Below are 9,952 nucleotides of genomic sequence, written 5' to 3'. Positions count from 1 at the left end.
TCTTAGATGAACAATGTCATTATATGTAAAGTAGGATACCTAAAGCTAGCTCAAATTCATCCAGCTACAAAATAAAAATACAAAAAAAACAAAGATAGAAATGCTATTTACATATTAAGACTATAGTAATAACAAATCTAATTGTATAATAGGCAACACATATGATTTTATTAAATGAAATTGTATTACAATAAATGGTGTGTTTATTTATCCAAAGATTTGTTATTACTTTATTAGAGGATATTAGACTGTATTGTGTTTAAAATAGATTTAACATCTTGTGAGTTTTTAAACCAGGTAAAGAGCGTCCCCTAGTGTCTTTGATACATAACTCCATCTCACCGGTCAAAGCGACGTGTTGTTCTGTCACACGACACCACTGCTGGTCGGGACAGGAGACGGATGCCTTCTCGGTCTCTACATTTAGATGTAGAGACGCACAAACAACTCCTCTGCTGTCCACCGAAAAACTCTGAAATCACCCCAGGAAGCAGACACTTCAGCGGGGACACAAGCAGAGATGGCCTCGGTGAAAAAAGACGATAGACTGACGAGTTCCCAGAGCTTCATGTGCGTCGGTTTCGCCGGGTTTTTCAGCAAAACCTTCACGTCGCCCTTGGAAGTGGTTAAAATAAAAAGTCAGGTGGGCACTTTTCACTGTAAAAGGGGTTTCCTTCAGAGTTTCCTCTTAATCTACCAGAATGAGGGACTTCGAGGATTTTGGAAAGGAAACCTCGCCTCTTGTCTGCGGTTGATCCCCTACACTGCAGTTCACCTCACAACATACAAAAAGTAAGTAAAGTGAACTATACATCGTTTAATCTCAACGTGTTTGTGTTTACAACATATCTTGTGGGTGTGGTTTTTTTCTTTGTTTTGCTTTGTCTGTAGGCCTATGCTAAATTAGCTCGGTCAAGATTTAGTGGGAAAAGTGTGGCAAAAAGAGAACACATATTAACTACCGTAGAAGAATACGTGATCATTGGATTAATTATTAATGTTTTTACACGATAAAATAACTAATAGGGGTTCGTTTAAATAGTCTGTTTACCTCTATTCGTGAAGCTAAATATATACTTCCTGTTTTACCGCACCTTCAAGTTTCACCCAATCAGAAGGCTGTATTTGCTCATTCGATACTGAGGTGACAGGGTTTTGTTTCCCTGAAAGTTATCTCACAGGCATGATGTTTTCCTGGGGTCTACTCCATAATGTCAAGTTTATTTCTATTTAATGTTATTGCTGAATCCAGTAACTATTGTCCGCTGATTTTTTTGTTGCTTGATTCTTTGATATAGTTTGGTCTTTGAAATGAAAAGGTTACACATTCAGATGTTGTTATTTGTCAATCCAATAATAGTGGGTTGATATCCATATCATAGGCCATATCGCGATTTAAAAAATATTTCCATTGATTGTTTAGCCTTAACCAGAAGTCAAGCCACAATGAGGTTGTGTTGGCCGTTTGTTTTTATGCATGGTTTATTGATTAAATAGTACATATTCCTTCATAATGAAAAGGTTTTGGTTGGATGCCTAACCATGCGTCCGTGTTTATACATAATTAAATGATGTATGCTTGATCCTAAGGAAAATTAAATGTATTCCATTTGCAAGAGTAAGTGTTGCCTGTGAGACTAACATGAGGGTAAATAACCAACTCTTTATTCCGTCGGGTTACTACCGGACAAATCGAGCCGCAATGCCTATAGCATGTCTGGTATAAAGTCTGTACACGTGTAGGACAGTCATAAATATGTATGTCTGTTGTGAAGCTGCCACAGTCTGTATGTTCCCTCTCATGCTTCAGGTCACGTGTGCGTTTAGACACAACCGCATCCTGACGTGGCAAACCACTGAACCATTGTCTGTACTGTACACACTTTGTTCCAGGAGAAGACAACCCTATCCTCTTAAAGACACACACACGCACACACACACACACACACACACACATGCACACACATACTGAAACAAGTTTTCTATTCCAATTTCTTGAGGCATCACTAAACATTTGTACATATTTAAATCTATTGTTATTGTCTCTCTTTAAATGTTGTTAAAGTGACAACAAAATATTACAGACTTATTTAATTTCAAAACTTACTTGCACCCTAAAAACATTCACTTTCTAATGAATGCAATTTTCCTTCCTGTGTGTCCAGGTTGGTCCACCTTCACATGGATGAGCTGGGCTTCATCTCTCAGTGGAGAGCCATATTAGCTGGTGGACTGGCCGGTGCTGTGGCTGCGCTGACCACGTACCCTCTGGAGGTGGCAGAAACCCGGCTGATCGCTCAGAACTGCAGACAGCCCGTGTACATGGGCGTAGTTCACACCATCTCAAAGATCTACAGGAATGAGGGGCTGCTGGCGCTCTACAGGGGCTTTTCCCTCACTTTACTGGGTGTGTTTGCAGTCATTTGTTTCTGGTGGTCCAATATATTTAATATGTGCTTTTTATTAAAGGCATTCCTGTTCCTCCTGACTTCTGTAACATTTCATTTGTCTACAGGTGCTATTCCCTTTTCTATCGGATGCTATGCAGTCCACATGAACTTGGACAAACTTTGGCAGGAGCCGTCTTTTCGCTTCACCCCCCTCCAGAACTTTATTAATGGATGTCTTGCAGCAGGAGTGGCTCAAACCCTTTCTTACCCTTTTGAAACTGTAAAGCGGAAAATGCAGGTAATTTGCCATCGGATCACTTCACTCTTTGCACGTAGGTTTGGTTTGATATGGGAACTGAAACAGACCTTTTTAAAAAAAAATAGGCTGTTTGTAGTATAGCAGGTGTAGTACACTGGATGTGTTACCACGGTAAGTCCACAAGAGGGCAGTGGACATATGCCAACATGAAGTTTAGCCTTTCTTAGTCACTCAAGCAAGTTTAAATTCTTGTATCAAAATAGTCTTGGCAGTTATGTTTTCTCATATTGACCTTCAGAATAATTTGACCTATGGGTATTTGTGGAGGACATTTTCCATAAGCGTTTCTGAAAACATGAGGAAACATTGGTTTGCACCGCGTTCCCTTGAAATTATGTTTGAGATCCCTCCTGCAGGTGAGGGAGGACACATGGGGAACGATGGCGCTGCAAAGGACTGAATACTACATCCTGTTTTATCCGCCTATTATTAGCCACCACAAGGTTTCAACAGCAGCTGAGAATTACATTTTGTGGCTCGTCTGCAGTAGCTGTAGATAAGTTCTCTAAAAATAGCCAGTCACTATCAGACAGCAGGCAAAGTGAGAGTTGTGTATGTTGAGTTCAATAAACCGTCACCGCACCATCGAGAACAATGTTATATAATGATTTAACTCGTGTCTATGTCTCAGAGTTAAACATTAAAAGTGATGCAGAGATTAGATGATATGAACAGAGCTGAGGGTGTTTGCAGAAGCTTAGGGAAGCCAAGTATTGTTTAACTCGCTGGTTAGCTTAATGTTTCCTCCACAAATTAAGCTGTTTGAACCATCTAATGGTTGCGTGTTTCCTTTGATAACCTTGAGACTACTAAAGTTACGTTTCCCCTATCACATGAGGGTCAGACTGTAGAGATGTCGGCACACACAAGACAGTGTGTATAGGCAGGATAGAGTTACGTTTCTGTATTTTGTTTGAAAATGTGTTTAAAAGTTGTAAATAAAAACGGCTTGAAATGTAATATTCCCCACAAAACATTTAGTCAATCATAGACAATAATTAATAGAGCAGAAGTGACAAGTTCATTAATTCCTTCATTGCACTTCTTATTAGCAACGCTGCTGTTATGCATGTAAATAACTTACATTCTCGATTCTGTCTCAAGATGGCAACAGTTTCTATCAGTTTTGTCATTCACTTGACATTTTAGGTTGTTACTTCATGACATAGACACATAATGACATTTCGCTGCTGTTCATTTTCTCTTTCATTCTCTTCTCAGGCGCAGAGTGCCCGTCTTCCACATTTAGGTGGAGTCGACGTCCACTTCACTGGAATGATGGACTGTTTCATACAGGTTGTTAAAAACAAGGGCGTCCTCTCACTGTGGAACGGCCTTACAGCCAACACAATAAAGGTAACCTTTCACTTATATACTCATATTATGTATATCTCAAACATAGTTTAATCTCTATAATTCATCTGATATGAATTCAAATGACTTCACGTGCTCCGGAGCATGTGTTTATGGCGGGGAGAGAATTGTGACCCATGTCACACGTGAGAGGGATGACGGTGAGGGAGGGGCATTGAAAGCAGTGTTAAGTTTGTATTTCATAGCATGAATATCCCAAGCAAGCTGGACAAAGTCTGTCCCTGGAACAGCATGCTCCACTCTCATATTTCAGCAGCTAATGTCACAATAGTTGGAAGCTGTTTTACAAATGTAAGGCCTTATCATGAGCCGCTTCTTTAACAAAATATCAAGCTGAATACAAATAAGTAAAATACACATTAAGCACACTATAGGTCATATTCAAACCACAGCATAACCGTCTTAGTTTGGATTGATGGTCAATTTAAAGGAATAATTCACCCCCAAATTCATCATTTGATTATCAGTTACTCACCACTTAATACATTGAATTCTTTTTTCTTGCATGTTTGAAGTAGATGGAAATGTTTACAACAGCAAAACTGTTCCGAAACAATCTTATTCAAAACGCAGTGTAAATTATCTTACACTAAGGCAGGTGTGTAACTCTTCTGTGTGAGTCAGGACAAGCAAATTAAAGAGTTTTAGTGAATAACCATGTGTTAGTGAGGCAGTGAGCAAATTACTGGTTGAATTAGAACTTGATTATACTGCACGAGTGTTGTGAGAGTTTGTAAACTTTTATTTATAATTTCAAGGACACATGGGACGAATAATGGATATAAAAATGAAAATTTTGAGTGTTAAATATTCCTTCAATCACATGAAATGATGGCATTACACTTTACAAATTCTTTGTCTCCCACCTCTTATCATTCCTTCAGGTTGTTCCCTACTTTGGCCTTCTTTTCACCTGCTTCGAGATGTGTAAGCAGGTTTCCCTTTACCGCAACGGGTACATCGTCTCACCCCTGAGCTACAAACTCACCCCGGGGGTCGACCAGAGCCTCGGGCCGTCCGAGCTGGAGGAGGCAAAGCGCTACTTGAAAAACAGGGACTTTGGGTCGTCTTTAGGAAAATGCTGATGAAACTTGACGCGAGAAGATATCTTTTAAAAACAATGGTGACTGCTGACCACACTTGACCAGCAAAATGAAATACTATTCTTCATAGGAGGAGTTAACATGCATTTGTATTATGTCCTGTTAGAAACTGTCTACCTCTTTCATTGACATTATTGTATCTGATAGTATTATTTGTCATCCTTTCTTTCCATGTTTTAACCAAATATTATGTGCCTTACGCATTGACTATTTATTTAATTAAATGTACTCATCTCAGCTATTAACATCAAACAGTGCCATTCTGTAGTTTATAAGAATTGCTCAATTAAAAATGCTCTTCTACTCTTATGTGTGATAGATTCTATTTTGAATGTAAAAAATGTTGATGCCTCTTATGTTATGAATGTTATGATCAGTCGTTCCAACTTGCAAACATCTATTATGATTAAGAACTGCGCTTAAAACATTAGAACTTCCCAGACACATTTATTTTGTATATGTTTTTTTAAATCTTTGTTATATATTTATAACCTCAGTTGATTTAACCTTCAGGGAGATAAATCGACATCCTGCTGAAGTTAAATAGGTTCACAAGGACAAGTGTTTGGTTTTTTCTTCATCTTTTACATTCTCAGTAATTGCCGCCACTTTGCCGTGTAGTAAAAATGCAATTTAATAATTGACAGTCTTACTGTCTTCTTTTTGTTAGCAAAAGACAGAAATTGATCTTGTGCAAAATCTGATTTTAAGAGGGTTAATTAAAAACATTAACATGAAAGCACCACACAATACAGAATAGAAACATTAAAAATAGCAACAAGTACTCAATGGTGGGAGTTCAAGGATAACAAAAAAAAAGAAGATAATAAACAAACAGATTATAATAACATATAAATAAATAGTTTCAATGAATGTTCTTGTTTGGTGATAATCTTTGATGACGGGCAAGATTTTTGGTGAGATTTCAAACAAGCTATGGTTAATATGATCGGATCAGTCACCTGATTCAATCCTGTCTTCTTCTTTTCCATACTGTGGGAAACTAAGTGACAGCCAAAGGACATTAACAGATGGGATGACCTTTACTCTCAATAGCCATTAGCGATCAGCTGATTCAAACTGATATTTGATATGACTTTGATGCAAATCTCATCCAAAACTTCAAACAACACAATACTTACGTTTAGATGTGATTAAATCAGCACATATAAACTACTTTTGAGTTACATAATTACACTTTTCGTTCTTTTTATGAGTTCACTTGAGTGATGAGACAGAGGGCACCAAATCTGACATCCATTGACCCCGCCCCCTTTTACTTCAGCCAGCCAATCAGACGCAAGAGTCAAAGTTTACGGTCCCTCGAGCTCAGTCTTATTAAATCCCCTCTCCTCTAGATTGGAGTCGGCCATTTCAACTCCACCAACACACACCACCGACTGATAACTGATAACATCTGAAGATGAATGAGACAGCTGTTTCCTTCGCCAAGGACTTCTTGGCAGGTGGTATTGCCGCTGCCATCTCCAAAACAGCTGCAGCCCCCATCGAGAGAGTCAAGCTTCTCCTCCAGGTGAGTGTTTTCATTATTATATCATACGCATGTCATTACATGCTGCTAGAAAAACTAGTGTTTATTTGAAGCATTTGCTTGCATGAATTTCTAGTGAATTGAGGGCGAACTCAACAAGTTGTATTGACATATAAAAGATGCTTCATGGTTAAAAGTAAAAGCTGGAGTCTGAACTTTAAGAAACATAGCAGCATCGTCACAGATTGCTGCAGGTAGCCTACAGATGAGAATGTGTGAAGCACGTCAGACCTGCTATGTAATGCGTAAGCGGCAGTCTCTCCAACCAAACCAAAAAAAAGTGTTATTAAAGCCATCCACTGTGAGTGTTAAGTTTGGCTTGACAACAAACAGCCAAGGTCGCAGGAAGGTCCCCCCCCCACTGCTACACTTGGCCCTGTATCAGCAGCAGCACCAGGAGGGGCTGTGGATAGTTGAATTGGTGCCATCAGAGTTGTACAAGGGAGTCATGAATAGAGGATTTAAATAGGTTACCAGGTTATACTAGGTGAATGCTCATTCTGACAGATATAGATAGAACACACTATGTAAATCATAGTGAAATAAGTTTCCAAACTACTACAATTTAAATATAAAAAAGACACTATGCATTAAGAAAACTTTGCAAAGTATTGACAGCCTTAAAACACGAAATAAAAAAAGTATATAAAAATATAAATAAGTCTCCTTTTTTATTATATCTAATGCACTGCCGTATTTCTGCTTTAATTACAGGTTCAACATGCCAGCAAACAGATTACAGTGGACATGCAGTACAAGGGCATCATCGACTGCGTGGTCCGTATCCCCAAAGAACAGGGCTTCCTGGCGTACTGGAGAGGGAATCTGGCCAACGTCATCAGATACTTCCCCACTCAGGCCCTCAACTTTGCTTTCAAGGACAAGTACAAGAAAGTTTTCCTCGACGGCGTGGACAAGCGCAAACAGTTCTGGAGATACTTTGCAGGTAACCTGGCGTCTGGTGGCGCCGCCGGAGCCACGTCACTCTGCTTCGTCTACCCGCTCGACTTCGCCAGAACACGTCTGGGTGCCGACGTCGGTACAACTGGAAAGGGTCGCGAGTTCAAAGGCCTGGCCGACTGCTTGGTGAAGATCACCAAGTCCGATGGCATCAAGGGTCTGTACCAGGGCTTCAGTGTATCAGTGCAGGGCATCATCATCTACAGAGCGGCTTACTTTGGCGTATACGACACGGCAAAGGGTGAGTTTTAATTATCAGGCATTGCAAAGCTTGAAACATCTTGTCTCTGTGGACTTCCTTCCTGATTATTGTTTCTCCTACAGGCATGCTTCCAGACTCCAAGAACACTACAATTCTTGTCAGCTGGATGATTGCTCAGTCTGTGACCGCAGTCGCTGGTCTTGTGTCTTATCCCTTCGACACTGTCCGTCGTCGTATGATGATGCAGTCTGGACGCAAAGGAGGTAGAAAGCACAACATATCCACAAACAGCTTTCTGCTTTTGCTACTGTGTTACTAGAACAAATGTGTGTCTTCTTCTGTCTCCCCCTCAGCCGACATCATGTACTCTGGCACCATAGACTGCTGGAGGAAGATCGCCCGTGACGAGGGCGGCAAGGCCTTCTTCAAGGGAGCCTTGTCTAACGTGCTCAGAGGCATGGGTGGCGCCTTCGTGCTTGTCTTGTATGACGAGCTTAAGAAAGTCATCTAAATTGTTTTTGTATGTCCACTATTCATTTTGTGAAGTTTAACTGTAACATATCTTGCACATTTGGAAAAATGTAAATGACATCCTATATTTATAGGGACCAGCAGTATTACCTACTAGTTGTACTGGGGGAATCTGTTATGCTCTCTTCTCTTGGCCCTTTCCCTGAACACAGGAAAACTTGCCATAAAATAGAGGAATAAACGCAACCTACTAAGTGAATTTTCTGCCTGGTTTTGTAATTTCATGTCATGTATAAAGTTATACCATTACAGACAGAGTGACTGAGAGTCCTAGCAGCTCAGATCCTCAGCCGTGTTGCTTCAGAATAACATTTGGCAGCCTCCTGTATGAAATGTAATTTTAGAGACACGAGGTCGTAGTTGTAGTTCAGAGCGGGCCAAAATCAGCTGAGAAAGTTGACCTGACAGTCTATCAACCATGGCATGCCTGCAGACAAGTTGTAGTAAAGAAGTCAGGACTCTTACCAGTTTTGTTCACATATATTAACAGTTAAGGAGGTGGCTTCCTGCAGAAAAGAAACCAGGATTACATGGATGAATCCGACCTTCTAAGTATACTTTCATATCCTGCCAAGTCTCTTCGGACTACTGGTGGGACTGAGGACTTAACCTCCAGTTATTTATAAGCATCTGATCTATGAAACTTTATTCAATTAACATGCACATAAATTAAATAATAGCTGCATTAAAGCTAAACAAATCAATGGACAACTAGATGTTTTTTTAGATAGTTGTTTTTGAGGCTTGTCGCGTCATAAATGAAATTCCTGCTGATCCATGATCAAGCCAGATTTGAAGAAGCGTGCACAGGACGTGCTTTTGGCTCTCTAACCAGGGTGTGTCATTTTGTAAAAGCAGATTGCAGTCTCTGTCCTCGTGCTGCCTGTCTAAATATGGGACCTATAGTGTCAAAACAACTCTAAACACTAAGCACATTTTCTCTACTTGACATCTGAAGTATACAGAAGATTTTGAAGGCCAGAAGGAAAATAAATATATTTTCTCCAAATTCAAATAAAATTATAGTTTTCCTCCTCTCATGACCTGGCCCTAATACCCTAGAACTGTCTACAGTAGCATAAAGCTAAACTATTGAGACTCTGACACATTGATATTTCACTAATATACTTACTTTGAATAATCAACTGCATGCTGAGTATGAGGTCACCGCCAGGCCACTTGGCAGCTTTGATCAGTCTTCAGACATTTTCATTGACCAATTAAAGAACTGCTACCCCCAGAGAATATTATCTATCCATTTCAAGATAAAAAAATAACAAGATGTTTAAATTATGAAGATGTTTATACTACTAGGCTGACATTCTTATTACCAATGTCTTAGAGCAATTATTCCCTCTTGGAATTGATCAAAAGATAAATTATCTCTTGTATTTTTCTGTGTCTCTCTGCTCATTATGGATCACCTGAAAAGACAAAAATCATTAGCAAAGGAGATTAAAACATTATGATAAAAACAAATCGATGTTTCTTATTGATTTACAAAGCATAAAAGGACATATA

General features: G+C 39.5%; 2 protein-coding genes across 2 annotated transcripts; both read left to right on the top strand.

Moving 5' to 3' along the window:
- Positions 1-348: 348 nt before the first annotated feature.
- On the top strand, positions 349-5,495 carry slc25a43 (solute carrier family 25 member 43). The gene is made up of 5 exons (XM_034202830.1): positions 349-792; positions 2,166-2,407; positions 2,516-2,688; positions 3,931-4,065; positions 4,968-5,495. Exons 1-5 carry the CDS (start codon positions 521-523, stop codon positions 5,166-5,168), a joined length of 1,023 nt encoding a protein of 340 aa, XP_034058721.1. The 5' UTR covers positions 349-520; the 3' UTR covers positions 5,169-5,495.
- Positions 5,496-6,514: 1,019 nt separating this feature from the next.
- slc25a5 (solute carrier family 25 member 5) lies at positions 6,515-8,630 on the top strand. The gene is made up of 4 exons (XM_034202930.1): positions 6,515-6,720; positions 7,453-7,939; positions 8,023-8,163; positions 8,254-8,630. The coding sequence occupies exons 1-4, from the start codon at positions 6,610-6,612 to the stop codon at positions 8,409-8,411; spliced, it is 897 nt and encodes a 298-aa protein (XP_034058821.1). The 5' UTR covers positions 6,515-6,609; the 3' UTR covers positions 8,412-8,630.
- The last annotated feature ends 1,322 nt before the right edge of the window (positions 8,631-9,952 follow it).

The sequence above is a fragment of the Gymnodraco acuticeps genome, unplaced genomic scaffold (genome assembly GCF_902827175.1).
Source record: "Gymnodraco acuticeps unplaced genomic scaffold, fGymAcu1.1, whole genome shotgun sequence".
Classification (NCBI taxonomy): Eukaryota; Metazoa; Chordata; class Actinopteri; order Perciformes; family Bathydraconidae; genus Gymnodraco; species Gymnodraco acuticeps.
This window is presented reverse-complemented; position numbering and strand designations above follow the sequence as displayed.

Bases quoted from the DNA above. Each gene is read 5' to 3' on its own strand.
- slc25a43 (XM_034202830.1), top strand. From the start codon at position 521: ATGGCCTCGGTGAAAAAAGACGATAGACTGACGAGTTCCCAGAGCTTC. The intron at 2,408-2,515 runs GTGTGTTTGCAG...ATTTGTCTACAG, and splicing joins CTTTTCCCTCACTTTACTGG to GTGCTATTCCCTTTTCTATC. The intron at 4,066-4,967 runs GTAACCTTTCAC...TCATTCCTTCAG, and splicing joins TTACAGCCAACACAATAAAG to GTTGTTCCCTACTTTGGCCT.
- slc25a5 (XM_034202930.1), top strand. From the start codon at position 6,610: ATGAATGAGACAGCTGTTTCCTTCGCCAAGGACTTCTTGGCAGGTGGT. The intron at 6,721-7,452 runs GTGAGTGTTTTC...CTTTAATTACAG, and splicing joins GAGTCAAGCTTCTCCTCCAG to GTTCAACATGCCAGCAAACA. The intron at 8,164-8,253 runs GTAGAAAGCACA...TCTCCCCCTCAG, and splicing joins GCAGTCTGGACGCAAAGGAG to CCGACATCATGTACTCTGGC.